The sequence below is a fragment of the Ictalurus furcatus genome, chromosome 11 (assembly GCF_023375685.1).
Source record: "Ictalurus furcatus strain D&B chromosome 11, Billie_1.0, whole genome shotgun sequence".
Lineage (NCBI taxonomy): Eukaryota > Metazoa > Chordata > Actinopteri > Siluriformes > Ictaluridae > Ictalurus > Ictalurus furcatus.
Window position 1 is genome coordinate 13,910,541 of NC_071265.1, and position 19,460 is coordinate 13,930,000.

At 42.5% G+C, this 19,460-nt stretch overlaps 1 protein-coding gene across 1 annotated transcript in view; it reads right to left on the reverse strand.

The window, feature by feature from the left end:
* Positions 1-19,460, reverse strand: part of cntn4 (contactin 4) — a 284,000-nt gene that overhangs the window by 127,748 nt on the left and 136,792 nt on the right. Inside the window, exons 6-8 of the mRNA XM_053636675.1 lie at positions 2,607-2,810; positions 1,301-1,403; positions 897-1,081 (exon numbers count right to left, since the gene is read on the reverse strand). Coding sequence (XP_053492650.1) covers positions 897-1,081; positions 1,301-1,403; positions 2,607-2,810 — 492 coding nt within the window. The remainder of the gene's footprint in view (positions 1-896; positions 1,082-1,300; positions 1,404-2,606; positions 2,811-19,460) is intronic.

Below are 19,460 nucleotides of genomic sequence, written 5' to 3' on the forward strand. Positions count from 1 at the left end.
TGTGGTGGTGGAGGGAAAAGGTCATGAGCCGTTCATATGAAAGTCTAGATTAAATATGCTTCTCTACATATGCCTACTGGCCACTTATCCTTAGATAGAAACATGTAGGTCTAGTAATTTCTGATCAAAATCTTGTTTTTATGATTCGGATTCATTATTATTATTATTATTATTATTATTATTATTAAAATGGTCTCGGGAACCAAAGGTGCATAACGACTAATGCAAGTGCATGAATTACTGATAATCATCTAAATGCTGTATTCATTTACAACCAAACTAAATCATCCAGGCTTAATTTGTTAATGCTTACCATAGAGTATATCTAAAGAGACACTTAACATGTTTTAATTGTCCCCCCCCAACACACACACACACACACACACAATTTAAATGACTAACATGGTACTGAGGACTTAAACAGTTTGTGCTGCAATTAAAAGATACAGTTTAACTTTGATATTATTACACAACATCCATTACTAAAGCACTTCATCAGAATGAATAATAACAGGTGTCGTGCTCTATCCAGATGGTGACACACTGAATGAGTTCCTGAATGGCACATGTGACTGTATGCTCTAAGTAAAGTACACTTAACCTGTCAGTCACGGTGCCATCTGGTAGAGTCACACACACACACACACACACACACACACAGATAAGATGAAGTACAAGGTCGTCTCTTCATCCTTTCTAATCTGGATAAAAATATTAGTGGATTCATGGCTGGGATGCTTTAATCATTTTCATGTGCTGTTGAAAATACACCCCCATATAATCTAGCTAGTAGCACATACACCATCTCTACATCATACTTTTTTTTTCTCAGAAGGAATGTGTCAGGATTATGGCTTGTCATGGTCAATATATTCATGTGATTTGTGAGAACCCACCATAGAAAGAGAGCTTGCCCTGCACTGAGTTCCTCCCTTTGGAGTTCTCAGCGACACACTCATAGGTGCCGGTGTCATCCTGCTCAAAATACGGGATCTCCAGGATGCCACTGGCCTTCCTCATGTCCACTTTACGGGAGAATGGGATGCCGTCAACACGTCTCCATATTATGGAAGGGACAGGACTTGGTTGAGGATGAGATAAAACGAATACAAACTATTAATTGTGTTCATTAAATTTCTGATTTACATTTGTATTATGCTTAATGTGTTGTTGTTTTATAAGAAGAAAATTATACTACATCACATATAATGTGAATGTTTTCTATTTGTGATGCATATGTCAACAGGATGTATATATCCTGCTTTTATTTTCTATTAAAAGTAAACTACAGCACACTTACTTGCCCAAAGCAAAGCACTCAAGTTTCACAGTTGCACCTTGAGCAACCTGGACCACCTCTGGAAATTGCACTTCAATCTTTGGTTCATATTCTCCCATAACACCTGAAGAAAGAAGTGCTCATAGAATAAAACCTCATTTCACATGTACATATTGAAATGCGGGTTTGGTGGTTTTTATTGCTTATGCAAATTCTGCTGTGTGACATATTGATAAAAACATATCATATTTTTGGTTGTGCTTTTGCTGTTTGTCATCCATATTACTTTAGAATTCTTGTAAGGTCACTTTATTTAGACATTCTGTGAACAGGAGTCATGTGTAGCGATTGTATAAGGCTTATGTTATCTCTGATAGCTGCTAGGCTGTGAGAAAGGGCATTTAAAGAGATTCTTATCGCTAGTGTGTAACACAGCATGCTCCTGTCAATGCAGACACACTGGTCAAGCTGTGGCGATCTAGTGATTTTTCTCTTCCCATGTTCAACTGAAAGAAATGTGATTTTTAACATGCAAATTACGATTTGAACATTTGAGTAGAAGTAGATCACTCAATTATATGATATTTCACGGTTTTCTAATTAACTACACCAACAAATATCTGTGGTTAAAATTAGAAATACTTTTACAGTAATGTTAGCTTTAAAATAATATTTAAACACTTTAATCATTATTTCATATTTTGTAGCAAACCCATACATAAACAAAGAGTCAAGAGAGGACGAATACCTCACTCACAGTTCTTCAGTGCAGTTTGTGATTCTGTTCAGTGAGAGTTTATGGCATTACACCAGAATGCCAAGACTTTTCTGGGTTTATTCTAATATTTTCAAGCTATTCTTTCTTTTTCTTTTATAATTCTTAGTGAATACAGCTAATCTCAGTTGTAAATCTTGGTTCAGACATCTCACAATTGGACAAGTAGAGGACAAACTTGATAATGCTAACAAAAGGCAACAAAGCATGTGCTGGTAAGCCTCTTCAATATATATATACATTCTGATTTATATGAAAATATGGTTTCTGAGTCAACAAGATAGGACAAGATGTATGTATATATATATATATATATATATATATATATATATATATATATATATATATATATATATATATATATATATATATATATACACACACACACACACACACACACACACACACACACTATATATATATATATATATATATATATATATATATATGGTTTCTGACTCAACAAGATAGGACAACATGAACAATAAAACATTTGAATAACACATTTAAAAAGAGCTTGTTCTTACATGACACAATTTATTAGTGACTCACCATCAGTGCGCAGTATAAGAGGAGTGGGAGGGCCATGAACATGTGTTTTTGTGACAGTATTGGTGACGACACATGTGTAGTTGCCCACATCAGATGGTTCCACCTTGGCAATGTACAGGTTCCCCGTCTCCTGTGACACGAACCTTCGTGAATCCTGTTTCACGTATGATGGATATTCATTAAAAATCCAGCTGAACGTAAGGGCTGTTGAGGGGGAAAAAGAAGTTCAAAAATGTCACTTGACATGAATCATAAAAAAGAAAGAGGTCGTTTTACAGCTTGGAAACTTTGCATAAACATAACTAGAGGATGTCATGACATTTCCGCTCTCCGCTGAATCGAAATGGCAGGAGTCAGCACTGCTCATGAATCTTGTGCCTCCCCAGAGTTGCTTAATTAGCATTTGGGCTACATGCTAGGGTGAAAATTAATCAGGCCGAGGAGGGTTGTGGGGCATGGAGGGTGAAAATTAATGATGGAAAAGGATAACCAGTGTCCTGCAATTCTTTGGCCTCCAGTCAAATGGATAGTAAGACTACCAAAGCAGGCCTTTTTTTTTTTTTTAATATGAAAGATAATCAACAAAGTACAGAATGTCATCATAAAATTATAGGACATCCAATGTGTGGAAAAAGCCTGTGCCTTTTAATCATATATATACACAAGAAAGACATGGAATATAAATTCATTATTTAACAACAATATAACAACAACAAATATAATCAAACATATACAGGATCTTAAGGCTGCAGCCATCAAAATGAATGTAGTGTTTAAAAAGATATTTCAATTATTTAAATGATTCATTATTTGAATGTTTGCATGCAAACTACATCAGTCTTATTATTCCAAACGCTTCCTCAAAAGTGGGGTGCAGGATGTGATAGTTATTGTTGTATACTAGACATTTATGTGACTACCTGACAGTCAAATTCACTTGTGGATGTTGTTTCATCAGGATTACTTTAGATGGCTTTTTTTCTGCACATTAAGATGGTGGAAGAAGTAGTCTTACTGTATTTTAAAAAATAGGCACAAAAAATTTGCTTTTAAGGATGTGAACTGGAACAGAGTAATGTTAGTCAATTGCGAATCTGTTTTTAGAGGATTTAAACCTAACATGGTGAGCAAATTATATTATAGAATTCAGGCAATTTTATTGGGGTTATCTCATACAGTGTGGCAAGTAATAATCTGGAAAGACCTTTGTAATATCACAGTCTAAAACTGGATTTAAAGAGAAGCAAATCAGTAAATGAATCACATGTAAATGAATCACATGAAAATGAATTACATTAAAAATGTATCACATGTAAATGAATCACATGAAAATTAATTACATGTAAATGAATCATATGAAAATGAATAAATAAATTAAAAGGAAAAAAGAAAAAAAAAAAGAAAAAAAAAAGAAAATAGGTTTTATGCAGAAAACCCCGGCGGTGCCAGGCAAACGTACTAACCACTAAGCTGAAATAAATATACATATATACAGTTGTGCCCAAAAGTTTACATACCCCTTGCAATATCTGCTAATTCTTAATACTGTTAACAAAATAAGAGAGTCATAAAAATCCCATGTTGTTTTTTTTATTTAGTTCTGTCCTGAATAAGCTATTTCACATAACATATAGTCCACAAGACAAGATAATAGCTGAATTTATAAAAAATTACTCCGTTTAAAATTTTTACATACCCTTGATTCTTAATACTGGGTGTTGTTACCTGGATAATTCACGACTGTGTTTTTGTTTTGTGATAGTTGTTCATGAGTCGCTTATTTGTCCTGAGCAGTTAAACGGCCCACTGTTCTACAGGTCCTGCACATTCTTTGCTTTTCCAGCATATTCTGCATATTTGACCCCTTGGCTATATATAGTGGCTATATATAACCAGTTATTTATTCTCATTAAAAAAAGTATTGAGAGGAAAAAATTTTCAGTAGCAATTTTATTTCTGAGGTGTGCCTAAAGTTATACCAACGTCAATCACATGGGACAACTGTTTTTCCCTACTTTCCCCCTTACCTTTAATTATACAAGGTGGAAAAAATACTATGAGGAGCTAAATGCTAACAATTAGTGTCTTATATCTTATAATTATCTGAGACACTGTGCATGCTGCTTGCTGCGCACAGTGAGAGGCAGCCGTGGTTGTCTAGATAGACTCCAGACCTGTTTCCTCCACACAGACATTAACCTGAGCTCACAATCATGCTGGTAATGCCACCTGCTCTGCCAGCATGCCACCCCACTGATCAACATACGAAAACAAACATACAAACAAAGAAAAAATCTTTGAGTTCAGCAACTCAAGGTTCCTAAGCATGAACCGGCACTTCTGTGGCAGATGTTCTGGTGCAGCTTGTCTATACAAATAAATTTATTTAAATTATATTATTTAATTCTCAAATCTGATTGGTCAGAAGCTGTGCAATATTATTTATATAACCTCATGGACGTGAACAATAGGTTTATATTGATGCACATATTATGTTTCTACAATAACAGTTCACACACAGGGACTTGCACGAAGGGCATTCCACATAATCTAAGATTAATAAAAATTGTGTTGTTGTTTAATGAAGAAAAGTGTACAGTTGTGGATTTGGTGAAGTTTATTTATCTTATTTATATCGTTTATGGAACAAGAAGCAGGGACTGATGTGATCGCTGCTGTTTTTACAGCCATACAAATTAAATATTTGTCATAATAAAGGCAACAAGAATATCATTGCTGATGCTCTCTCACACATGCTTTGTAGGTTTTCCATTTTTGTCTAACTTCTCTTTCTCCCCCCTCTTAGCATTGCAGTCTGCCTACCTACCAGCCTACCAGCCTGTGTCATGTTCTGCCCATGCAGACTAATTTGTTTGTATTTCGGGGAAGAGTACAAAGGCTGGGCCTGCTCATGGTTTGAGGCCCCTTTTTTCTTCCTGGAATTTGGTGATGGGTGGTTTTTGATGCTGATGCCTTCATCTTCTTTTGCTTGTTTGTTTGTTTGTTTATTCTTCCAAAATATCTTCAGCACTCACGCTACTTCCCTGCATCCAGTACTTGCATCACATACTGATCATTAACTATTGAAACTGTTCAAAAGTATCTTCATTGTGTATAAAATACCAACATAGTTTTGAAATACCTGCAGGCTGTAAAAAGCATTCATGTCTTCAGAACAGAGTTCTTTATACTTCCTGTTTTCTTGGTAAAACAACAAGCTGCATTTTTTTTGAGTGATTAAGCTAGAGTTCCATAACAGAACAAAAGAATATTTTTTTAATGTGCGGTGCATATAATTCAAATTCGTATTATATACACAGCACAGGTCTCACCATGCACACCTCTGGAGATATATTGTATAATGGTAACTGCGAAACATGTTCAGCTTTATGTGTTTGAGTCCTAAAGCTGAAAACACAACACAAAACTCTACAACAGCATTATAAGAAGGATAAGCCTTCATTTTATGCACTTGTTATACTGTATTAAGGGTGCAGTAACCTTTCTCTCAACAAAAAGGGTTTTTCTTCAGACTTTCTTTGGCTTTGTAAAGGATGGAAAAAAGTAACATTGTTGCTTTTTTCCATATTTCCATAACACTAGCTGTCAATAGTTTATCAGAAGGAATGCCTGTTGGAATTGCCAACAAAATTAAAAGATCTTAAACAGTGCTCTTTTCAATAGGTCAACAGCCATATTTCCATATACTCTGGCATTCTAAATAAGGAGTTGCTAGCTAATGTAACTTAGGGTAGATAATTGTACTCTCAAAGTGACAGGCAGTGGCCCTTATACATTAAAATTAGAGATTTGAGTGGAATAGGGTATAAACAAATCTGTGTGAAATGAAATAGCTGTACAACATCAAAACAAGTGCATGCAAACAAGCTGCCTGTGTAGACACTCTTTATTTTAATTTTTTTGGTGGAGAAGGAAACCAGAGAACACAGAGGAAAATGTCTGGGTTATGCATGTAACCCTGTTCCCTGAGAAGGGAACGAGACATTGCGTTTAGCATAACACTATGGGAGCGCCTCTCGCGCGTGACCGCCATCTGAGGCTTGTGTAAAATCATGCCTATTTATAGGCCTTCCATGATCAGGTGATGTGGCAATTAAGCGTGTCACGTGATATAAATATGGCACCTGTGAACCGCACCATCAGCCTCTATTATCTGAAGCGAAGATGCAATTCACAGGCCTGCCCTGGTACGCAACGTCTGGTACACAACAAAGCTACGCAACGTCTCGTTCCCTTCTCAGGGAACTCCAATGTTGCGTTTAGCCTAACACTAAAGGAACGAGAATACCTACAGCGTCATACCGACGGAACGGCCCGTTCAAAAAGACCCAAACCTGAGGGTCACTGCAAGACACTCAAGCGCGGGGTGGAATGAATATCCAGGCTGTAATAACGAATGAATGTGTGTGGCGTAGAACCACCCTGCAGCAGCGTACACATCCTGTAAGTATACCCCTTTGGACAAAGACTTTGCGGAGGCGACCCCCCTAGTGGAATTAGCCCTTATGCCCAGAGGCGTGGCGAGACCGCGCGCCTCATAAGCAATAGAGATCGATTCCACTATCCAATTAGAGATGCACTGCTTTGACACAGCATCACCTCTACTGTTGCCACCAAAGTAGACCAGCAGCTGCTCCAACTTAAGCCACTGGCTGGAGCGCTTACTGGACACAGCAGGAGCATTCTCTCTGGTCCCGTTGTGGGAAATGGAGGAGGGCAGAAAACCTGCAACACCACAGGGTGGGCAGCCAATGTAGGCACTTTAGGAATATAATCCGGCATAGGATACAGGAAGGCCTTGGCTAATCCAGGGGCAAAGTCAAGGAAGGAAGGGGCAACAGAGAGAGTTTGTAGATCTCCTACTCGCTTGAGAGATGTCAGGACCAGCAGAAGAGCTACCTTTAGAGTCAGAAACTTCTCAGAGGCTGACTCTAAGGGCTCAAATGAGGTCCCTGACAGACCTTCCAGGACCACAGGAAGGTAGGTCCCAGGAAGGTATGCGCAGCCTGAAGATGGGCCTCAGCCGTCTGACACCATGCATGAACCTCGAAGTTAGAGGATGTTGCCCCACAGAGGCTCCATCAACAGGGGCATGATAGGCCGAAATGGTGGCCACGTAAACCCTGATTGTGGAAGGAGCCCACCCCGCTGAGATACGTACTTGTAAGAGCTCCAGGACTGTATCTATTGCGCAGTTCACTGGGTCTAGCTGACACACCACAAGACAAAAAGCTGCCACTTGAGTGCATACAATTTCCTTGTGGATGGCGCATTTAACATAGTATTTAACATGGTCCTTACATTCTCAGTTGTGAGACCAGAATCTATGAGCTGGTGCCCCTCAGGGGCTAGACCCACAGTTTCCATAGTTCTGGCCGAGGGTGATAAATCAGCCCTCCGGCTTGAGACAGTAGATCCACTCTAAAGGCTCAAATGGGGCACCTGACAGACCTTCCATGACCACAGAAAGGTCCCAGGAAACTATGCATGGCCTGCAGATGGGCCTCGGCCACCTGACACCATGCATAAGCCTCAAAGTTAGAGGATGTTGCCCCACAGAGGCTCCATCAACAGGGGCGTGACTGGCCGAAATGGCGACCACATAAACCCTGATTGTAGAAGGAGCCCACCCCACTGAGAAATGTTCTTGTAAGAACTCCAGGACTGTAGCTACTGCGAAGTTCACTGGGTCTACAGTGGATCCCTGCGGATTGGAATCTCCCAAGGAGTGCCATCTAGAAGGGATATTATCTCCGAGAACCATATTCGAGCTGGCCAATAAAGTGCTACTAGCAGCAGACATAGACTGTCTTGGCGAACTCTCGCTTGAACTTGTGGGAGCAGAGCGATCAAGGGAAAAGCATACAGATGTGACCTTGGCCACATGTGCACCATGGCGTCCAGCCCTATTTGTGCAGGAGGAGTGAGGGCGAACCACAGTGGGCTGTATGTTGTCTCCTCGGAGGCGAACACATGCAGTCCCGCTTGGCCAAACCTCACCATATAGACTCCACCACTTGTGGATGGAGCCACCAATTCCTGGGCCTCAGCCCCTGCATCAACAGGATGTCTGCCCCCATATTCCCAGAATGTACATTGCATTCACTGACAAACTTTCCTTCTGCCCAGAGAAGAATTAGTTGCGCCTGCCTGAACAGGGGGTACGGACATAATCCTCCCTGGTGTTCAGTATATGAGATCACCGCTGTGTTGTCTGTAAATATATGGTGACCTCTCAATTGAGGAAGAAGGAATTTCAGTGCTAGAAATATGTCCCACATTTCTAGGCAATTTATATGCTCCAGATGAGGGCCACACCAGAAACCATGAGCTGGACAGCTGTCTAAGACCGCGCTCCAGCCCATGAGGGAGGTGTCTGTCATTACCGTCTTGTGCTAAGGAGACACCCCTAGAGTGTGACCCAAGGCTAGAAACTGGGGACACTCAAATTCTCAGAGCACGTAGGCATTGCCGCGTGACACTGATTATTCTCAGAGGTTTCATCCTTGGACGAAACCCCAACTTCTCAGCCACCACTGAACGGTCTCCTGTGCAATAGGCCCATAATTGCCAATAGTCTCCCCAGATCCAGCTTTAACTTTCTCAGTGTTGATAGGATTGAGGGATAGATGTTGGGGATAGAATGTTGGGGATAGAAATGCCCTCATCGTAGTAGAATCCTTATAACCCCTAGAAAAGATGTCCACTGTACTGGGGAAAGCATACTTTTCTGAGGTTCAACCTGAGTCCCAAGCTCTTCATGTGGACGAGAACAACATCTCGATGCAGAACCGCCAGTTCCCTGGATCGTGCAAGAAATAACCAGTTGTCCAGGTAGTTTAGTACACGGATGCCCTGGAGTCACAATGGAGCCAGAGTGACATCCATGCACTTTGTGAAGGTGCGAGGGGATAAAGCTAGCGATATTTCTATGTGGAAATATGCACCTTTTAGATCTATCATCAAAAACCAGTCCTCAAACCGAATCTGTGAAATGATAAGTTTGGGCATCAGCATCTTGAACCTGTATGTCCGAAGAGTACAGTTCAGATGACGCAGATCTAAAATTGGCCGCATACTCCTATTTTTGTTGGGCCAGGAAATTATAGCTGTAAAAACCTCCCTCCCTCAGGGAACGGGGTATATGTTCTATGGCCCCTTTGTCCAAAAGGGATCTTACTTCCTGCGCTAATCTCGGGCTCTGGTCTGTGCTGACTACTGTGGTGAGCACACCTCTGAACCGGGGGGGGTCGAGCTATAAACTGGACCCGGTAACCCTTTTCTATGGTAGACAGAACCCATGGAGACACATTTGGCAGTAGTTTCCATGCTGCCAGATGGTCTTTTAGTGATGTTAACTATTCCACATTCTATTGGAGGGAAAGCATCAGATTTTCGTTGCCCTGTGACAGCTCGCTGACCAGAGAACACTGAGACAACCTTGGCTAGGGCAGGCCCTACAGTAGCACTGGGGGCTAACTGCCCTAACAACCACATGTCCCCTGATATATCCCTCCACAGCCCCTCAGGACCGCTCTTCTTTGCCTGCTTGGCCTTTATGACCATTCTCAAATCAGGCCTAGTAGCAGGACTGTGGCCGCCTGGTTCCCCTGGCTGTCTGCGGGGGTTGGCAGGCTGCCATACTTGCCTTCTGGGTCTCCCATGCACTAGTGCTGGCCCAGGCTCCACTCGTGGATGCCCGGGTGAGCTCGAGACAACTGGGAAGGAACTGGCTGAATTCCGCCATATGTCAAGCTCACTCAGCAGGTCTGCTTGGTAGGCCTGCAATACTGTCATTTTCTGCAGTGACCCACAAGCAAGACAGCTTTTTAGACTTAACTACAAGACTATCCAAGCCAATAGGCCTTGGCTTGGATGGCAAAGTCGGCCCCCCTAATTACCTGCCGTTGATGGAGAGAGGTAGCTCGCAAGTGCCTCCTCCACCTTCAGCATAGATAAATAGCCATGCAGTTCATTCCCCACAATGGCCGAATAATCCAACATCGTGGGGTTGTAAATACAGTTTATGCATGGTTTTCCCCCAGAAGCCTGATATTTTGTCATGCACTTCTGGAAGAATGGGGAGTTTCTGCAGTGTGAGGGATTTACTTTCACTGGGGAGAAAAAGGCTAATCCAGCCTTAGTAATCACTTCAAGCGGCTCTTTATATGCTGCTCTCAGTTTTTAGCACATCCTTCTGGCTCCTCGGAGTCGGAGAGGAATTATTACTATTATTTTTGTGTGTGTATTTTTTCTCCCACATTTGGCTTTCCATAGCAGAAGGAGGAGTCGCAATGCGAGCTCCAAAATCCAGTGGAGAGCCGAACCTGGAAGACAGAGCAAGAGATAGAGCAGCGCTTGTCTCCGGCTCCTCTTCCGGATCCATAAGAAATCCCCCGAACCTGAGACGGCTGGTAGCTCGGCAGTGGCCGGCCCAGATCCGTGAGGCTCTGAAACCCAACTCGCTTCGGCTTCCGAGAACAGCACGAGACGCGAGCCGAGCTGCTTAATGTAGGCATTACCATGCACAGCCTCTCGAAGCTGCCATCGCATGCTACAGCCCTAGACACTTCACCCAGAAAGTGTGCACGATTCCCCTTGATGAAACGGGAGCAAGCTATAACACACTTCCTGAATTCTCTCACTCATATTTTTCTCTCTCGCTCATTCCTTTTTTTTTCTTCTATTTTTTTTTTTTTTTTTTAAAGTGATAGAAAAATTCTGAGATTTTGAGAAAAGATAGCAAGGAAATGAGGTGTCTTTTTGTTTCTTTACACAAACAACTGAAATGCAGTCTTTGGCTGAAGATAATAAAGTCTGATGGCGCGGTTCACAGGTGCCATATTTATATCACGCGACATGCTTAATTGCCACCTGATCATGGCAGGCCTATAAAGAGGCATGATTTTACACAAGCTTCAGATGCCGGTCACGCGTGAGAGGCGCTCCCATAGTGTTATGCTAAACACAACGTCGAAGTTCCCTTTGAAAGGGAACCATGGATATATAAAACATAAAACTCCACCCAGATAGTAACCCAAGCTCAGAATCACTAAACAAGCTGTTAATCTTGAAAAAAGACATGAGTAAATATATAAACCTCAGCCACCCCTTAGTGAACCTTCTTGAAGCTATGTTTGCTTCAAAACTAACAGGCACAAGCACAATGCTAACATTTACTATATGTAGTATCTGGCAGATGCTCTTATACAAAGTTTTTTTTTTTTTTTAAAGCAATCAGATTCATAGAGAAGCTGTTATAATTCATAACTTGAAGGTCTACATACTCATGCTGGTTTGTATGGGTGTTACAGTGGTCTAGCCAGTATCAAAATGGACAAATTCAAATAGGTGAGCATGAACGATGAATACAGGGGTTGTGTCTCGGTCAGCTCCATAGCTCCCTAGGTCATGAATCAGTATATAGTGTACATGAGTTGGGGCAGTGGTAAGGACCCTGGCTCACTACACATTGGGACATTGATAATTTAATTTCCGGCAACATGACTACTTACTCGTGTTGTAAAACACCACCAAAAATTAAAAACATAAAAATATTTAAGTTTTATATGTCATATACATTTAATCACACACATGATGGTGGGTGTTGGGAAGGATTTGACTAGTGCAAGTAGGTGTTTGGAAACAGCTTTTTTGGAATCTGGTGGTGGTGGCACACATGCTCTGTTACCTTCTGACAGAAGGGAGTACATGAGAGGGTGGGAGGGGACATCCACAATGCTAGTGGCCTTGTTGCGTTTGTGTTAAGAGGTGTCAATGGTAGACACTGAATTCAGGACAATGAATGTTTATATTTCTTAGAGGGGAATGCCAAGTGCCCTGAAGTTATAGTCATGAGTTGGCAGGCAAGTGTGTAGTTAGGAAGCTGGCTGCATAGATAATGTGGTGCAGAACCCTTTCATGACTGGATTATAAGGACAAGAACTTAATTTCGGTCACAACAGGAAGCCAGTGAATTGACCTCAGTGTGACAGTCACAGGAGAGAACTTTAGGAGATTATGAAACAGACAAGCAGCAGAATTTTCAATGCTTTGGAAAGGAGATGTAACGTATGAAGGGATAAAGCAGGTTTTTCAGTAGTGAAGCCTGAGAATAGTGAGAGTTTGTATGAGAATGTGAATGGATTCTGAAGGCAAGAAATTATCTTTTTTTTTTTTTCTTCTTTTTTTTTTCTTTCTTTAAATCTGCAGGTGGTTGATGTGATTGGAGAACTTGAACACTTCATCCAAAATCATAGAAAGATTCCTAGCCACCATATGGACTGTGAGGGAGATGATTTTGAGATCCAGTACAGGGAAGTAGGTAGCCAATTCTGTTTGTCAAGGTTGAGTTTCAGAACACACACTACATGGCTAAAAATATGTGGACACCTGACCACCATGCCCAAATGTGGGCCTTCCCCAAACTGCTGCCACAAAGTCTGAAGCACAGAATTGGATAGGATGTGTTTGTGTGCTATAACATTACAATTTCAATTTCCCTTGGAACTAAAGGCTCGAACAATTTTACAGCATGACAATCCCTGTGCACAAAGTGAGGTCCATGAAGACATGGTTTGCCAAAGCTGAAGTGGAGGAACTCGAGTGGCCTGCACAGAGCCCTGACCTCAACCTTACTGAACACCGTTGGGATGAACTGCAACGTTGACTGTACCCCAGACCTCCTCAAATGACATCAGTGCCTGACCTCACTAATGCTCTTGTGGTTGAATGAGCACAAATCCACTTCCATGCTCCAAAATCTAGTGGAAAGCCTTCCCAGAAGATAGGAAGTTCTTATAACAGCAATGGGGGACTAAATCTGAAATGGGTTGTTCAAAAAGCACATATGAGTATGCTGGTCAGGTGTCCTCAACGTTTTTGCCATATAGTGTAGGTCTTTATCCAGGAAGAAATGTCCAAAAGGTGATCTGATGTCCTCTGACAGACTTGGGAGACAGAAGAAAAGAGAAGTGACGTGTGTCATCATCAAACCAGAGAAGCCCTGAGAACAAGCTTGGTCCAAGAACTAACCCTTGGGGAATTCCTGTAGTGAGAATGTGAGATGAAGAACTGAACCTCATGTGCTACTTGGTAGGACTGATCCTGTAGATATCAGTAAAAAAAACAGGTCAGAGTGTAACCCATGTCAGCAAGAATCTGCTGATTCACAGGATGTACAGTAATCCTGCTCTGACTTGGTAATACCATCTGTCTTGGGTGATTCGATCTCAAGTGGACAGCAAAATGGGTAATCAAATGTTACTTGTTATCCAATCCCTCAGACCATTTGCACAGGTGTTTGGGACAAATGTGGCCACATTACATTTGCAGCATGAACACTAATTCCCTATGCATCATGAACATCAAAAGACTGGCTAGTTACCAATTTTGCTAGGTTCAAAGATTTCACAGTGAAAGGTCCTAACAGGGAACCTGTTGGTGGATATTTTGTCTGTGACTTATTTCCAAGCATCATATTAAACACAGTATATTAAAACTTGCATAGCAAACATGTGAGGTCTCATTTTTAGCAAGCTCTGCCCATTACTGTATAAAAGCAGTATATTCGTTTCAATGACTAGGTTATGTCTATTTATTCAGATGCTTTATTTTATTTATGGCAATATGTACAATAATATGAGACCATTTTAAAACCTTACCAAAAGCACTATTTAAAGAAATAGCATTTTCCCTTTCAAAGGGAACTTCGATGTTGCATTTAGCATAACAGTATGGGAAGCGCCCTTGCGAGCGTGGCCGATATCTAAAGCTTGTGTAAAATTATGCCTCTACTTATAGGCCTGCCATGATCAGGTGACGTGGCAATTAAGCGCGTCGCATGATATATATATGGCACCTGTGAACCACTCCACCAGCCTTATTATCTTCATCGAGACTGCATGTCTGTTGTTTGTGTGACAAAAAATGCTTCATTTCTACTCTATATTTTATCAAAATCGCTAAACTTTTCTATCCCTTTTTAAAGAAAAAAGAAAAGAGAGCGAATGAGCGAGAAAGAATTCAGAAAGTGTGTTACGCCTTGCTCCTGTTTCATCACGGGAGGAGACGGACACGCTTTCTGTGTGAAGTGTTTCGGCATAGAGCATGCGACAGCAGCCCTCGAGGAGTCTGTCTGTCAACATTGTGAACATTTCACAATTAGGCAGCTCCGCTCTCAACTCTCTCTCTTCTCGTCCTAAGGGAGTTGGGTTTCAGAGCCTCATGGATCTGGAAGAGGCCGGATCTAAGAATGATCATAAAAGCAAAGCAGGCAAGGAAGGAATGGTCCTGATGGGCCATGGAGGGACGTATCAGGGGACATGAGGTTGTTAGGGCAGATAGCCCCCAGTGCTACTGTAGGGCCTGCCCTGGCCAAGGCCATCCCACGTTTCCAGCCTTCTCTGGTCAGCGAACTGTCACAGGGTGATGGAAATCTGATGCTTTCCCTCCAACGAAATTTGGAAAAGCTAACATCACTGAAAGACCATTTGGCAGTGTGGAAACTACTGCCAAATGTGTCTCTATGGGTTCTGTCTACCATAGAAAAGGGTTACCGGGTCCAGTTCAGAGCTCGACCCCATGGTTCAGAGGTGTGCTCACCACAGTTGTCAGCACAGAGCAGAGCCCAATGTTAGCGCAGGAAGTAAGTTCCCTTTTGGACTAAGGGGCCATAGAACATGTACCCCGTTCCCTAAGGGAGGGAGGTTTTTACAGCCGTTATTTCCTGGTCCACAAAAAAGATGGGAGTATGCGGCCACTTTTAGATCTGTGTCATCTGAACCGTACTCTTCGGACATACAGGTTCAAGATGCTGACGCTCAAACTTATCGGGCCACAGATTCAGTTCGAAGACTGGTTTGTGACGATAGATCTGAAAGATGCATATTTCCACATAGGAATATCGCCCAGTCACAGGAAGTTCCTGAGGTTTGTGTTTGGAGACAACACATACCAATTTCGGGTTCTTCCCTTCGGGCTAGCTTTATCCCCTCGCACCTTCACATGGTGCATGGATGCTGCTCTGGCTCCCTTGCGACTCCAGGGCACCCGTGTACTAAACTACCTGGACGACTGGTTAATTCTAGCATGATCCAGGGAACAGGCAGGGAACATCGGAACAGGGAACATCGAGATGTTGTTCTCGCACACATGACAAGCTTGGGGCTCAGGTTGAACCTCAAGGAAAGTATGCTTTCTCCAGTGCAGAGGACAACTTTTCTAGGGGTTATAAGGGATTCTACTACAATAAGCTTCTATCCCCAACACGTGTAGGATCGATCCTATCAACTTTGAGCAAGATAAAGCTAGGTCTGGGCATCCCCTCCAGTCTCTATGAGAGACTGTTGGACCTTATGGCAGCAGCAGCCAACGTCATACCGTTGGGCCTATTGCACATGAGACCGCTTCAGTGGAGGCTGAAAAGTCGGGGTTTCATCCGAGGATGAAACCTCTGAGAATAATCAGTGTCACGCGGCAATGCCTACGTGCTCTGAGTATTTGGAGGTGCCTGCAGTTTCTAGCCTCGGGTCACACTCTAGGGGCGTCTCCCTCAACCTAGACAGACGTGTCCCTCATGGGCTGGGGTGCAGGCTTAAATGGCTGTCCAGCTCACAGTCTTTGGAGCGGCCCTCATCTGGAGTGGCATATAAATCGCCTAGAGATGCGGGCCGTATTCCTAGCACTGAAATTCTTTCTTGCTCAGTTGAGAGGTCACCATGTGCTAGTTGTGTCAGACAACACAGCGGTGGTCTCATATATCAACCACCAGGGAGGGTTACGTTCACGCCCCCTGTACAGGCAGGTGCAACTAATCCTTCTCTGGGCAGAGGGAAAGTTCTTGTCAGTGAGTGCAATGTACATTCCGGGCAGCCGGAATGTAGGGGCAGACATCCTGTCAAGGCAGGGGCTGAGGCCCGGGGGTTGGAGGCTCCATCCACAAGTGGTGGAGTCCATATGGCGGAGGTTTGGCCAAGCGGAAGTGGATGTGTTCGCCTCCGAGGAGACAACACACTGCTCGCTGTGGTTCGCCCTCACTCCTCCCACACCACTGGGGCTGGACGCCATGGTGCACACGTGGCTGAGGTCACATCTATATGCTTTTCCCCCAATCGCTCTGCTCCCACAAGTTCTAGCGAGAGCTCACCAAGACCGTCTACGTTTGCTGCTAGTAGCACCTTATTGGCCAGCTTGAATATGGTTCTCAGAGATAATTTCCCTGCTCAACGGCACTCATTGGGAGATTCCCATCTGCACGGATCTACTCTTTCAAACCGGAGAGCTGATTAATCACCCTCGGCTGGAACTATGGAAACTGTGGGTCTGGCCCCTGAGGGGCACCAGCTCATAGATTCTGGTCTCACAACTGAGGTTGTAGAGACCATGTTAAACGCTAGAGCACCATCCACAAGGAAATTGTATGCGCTGAAGTGGAGGCTTTTTGTCTCGTGGTGTGAGGAATGTCAGCTAGACCCAGTGAACTGCGCAATAGCTACAGTCCTGGAGTTCTTACAAGAACGTTTCTCAGTGGGGTGGGCTCCTTCTACAATCAGGGTTTACGTGGCCGTCGTTTCAGCCAGCCATGCCCATGTTGATGGAGCCTCTGTGGGGCAACATCCTCTAATTTCGAGGTTCATGCGTGGTGTCAGACGGCTGAGGCCCATCTGCAGGCCGCGCATACCTTCCTGGGACCTTTCTATGGTCTTGGAAGGTCTGTTAGGGGCCCCATTTGAGTCTTTAGAGTCAGCCTCTTTGAAGCTTCTGACTCTAAAGGTAGCTCTTCTACTGGCCTGACATCTCTCAAGCAAGTAGGAGATCTACAAGCTCTCTCTGTTGCCCCTTCCTGCCTTGACTTTGCCCCTGGTTTAGCCAAGGCCTTCCTGTATCCTAGGCTGGATTATATTCCTAAAGTTCCTTTTTGCTGCCAAAGCTAGTCATGGATGTTTGTAAGAACCAATAAAACTTAGAGACAGTGCAACATTGCAATTGTTTTAACTAAAAGTATCCTGTGTATCCTGTGTATCCTGTATCCTAGGCTGGATTTTATTAATAAAGTGCCTACATCTGCAGCCCAGCCTGTGGTGCTGCAGGCTTTCTGCCCTACTCCGTTCCTCACACCGGAACAAGAGAGGATGCACCTGCTGTGTCCAGTAAGGGCTCTCTGTACTTAAGTCCACTGCTCCGGCCAGTGACGTACATCAGAGCAGCTGCTGGTCTGCTTTGGCGGCGACAGTAAAGGTGATGCTGTGTCAAAGCAGCACATCTCTAATTGGATAGTGGAAGCAATCTCTATGGCTTATGAGGCGCGCGGTCTCGCCATGCCTCTGGGCATAAGAGCTCATTCCACTAGGGCGGTCGCCTCCTCAAAGGCTTTGTCCAAAGGGGTATCCTTGCAGGATGTGTGTGCTGCTGCAGGATGGTGTACACCACACACATTCATTCGTTATTACAGCCTGGATATTCATTCCACCCCGGGCTCGAGTGTCTTGCAGTGACCCTCGGGCTTGGGTCTTTTTGAACAGGCCGTACCCTCGGTATGACGAAGTGGGTATTCCCGTTCCCATACTGTTATGCTAAATGCAACATCGAAGTTCCCTTTGAAAGGGAACGTTGGGGTAACCCTGTTCCCTGAGAAGGGAACGAGACGTTGCAAAGCTTTGTCATACCAGGGCAGGCCTGTGAATTGCGTCTTCCCTTCAGATAATAGAGGCTGGTGGCGTGGTTCACAGGTGCCATATATATATATATATATATATATATATATATATATATATATATATATATATATATATATATATATATATATATATATATATCATGCGACGCGCTTAATTGCCACGTCACCTGATCATGGCAGGCCTATAAGTAGAGACATGATTTTACACAAGCTTCAGGTACTGGTCACACGTGCAAGGGTGTAACCCCAACGTTTTTAATACATTCTTTAAAACATTCTGTATAATATTGCTTTTGAATATTACAATACATTTAGTAATAATCGTTTGATAAAATTAAAAATACTGTTCTGAGTTTTGTATGGATGTGGCACTGATAAAAACATCATTATACAATTGGACCTTATTGCTATAGAACATATACAGTGCCCTCCACTAATATTGGCACCCTTGGTAAATATGAGCAAAGAAGACTGTGAAAAATTGAACGTCTGTTCAAAAAATGTAAAAAAGTTACACATAGGTCCATAGAGGACAAAAATGTCCATGTCCAAAAACTGTCATAAAAATATAATATATTATTTTTCCACTTTCACTGACGTAATTTTTGTTTGTTTGTTTTTTTGCCAGCATGAGTTCTGATCATAAGTACCAAACATTCAATCATTTTCAGAATTTTAACCCTTTAAATGCCGGTTTCTTTATATAATGCAAAAATCTTCAAAGCTCAATAACCCTTTTTGACTCATATACATGTGGTGATATTTGTGATTTCCAGTACAATATAATTTCTTTCTTTCGCACTCTTCACACACACCCAACATTTTCAGTACACACATACAAACCACAACTCTGATATCATACAAACACACCCACACAATTATAGCTGCATCATTTATTCAGTTGGTCTGCAGTGCTCTATAATACAGCAGAATCAGAAAAAGGAAAAGCATGTATTTTCCCCATAGGCATAGTACACATTTCAGAAAATTAAATAAAAAAATTGTTTTTAAACCAAAATAAAGTAAAATAAAAGCCTATTAACACAGAATGCATGACTTTATGCTTCAACATCACGGGGATTAAATATTGCAGTTTGAATGGGTTTCAATGGGGACATTTTTGTCCTTAAGGTCCTGAGTGTAACTATTTTGTGTAC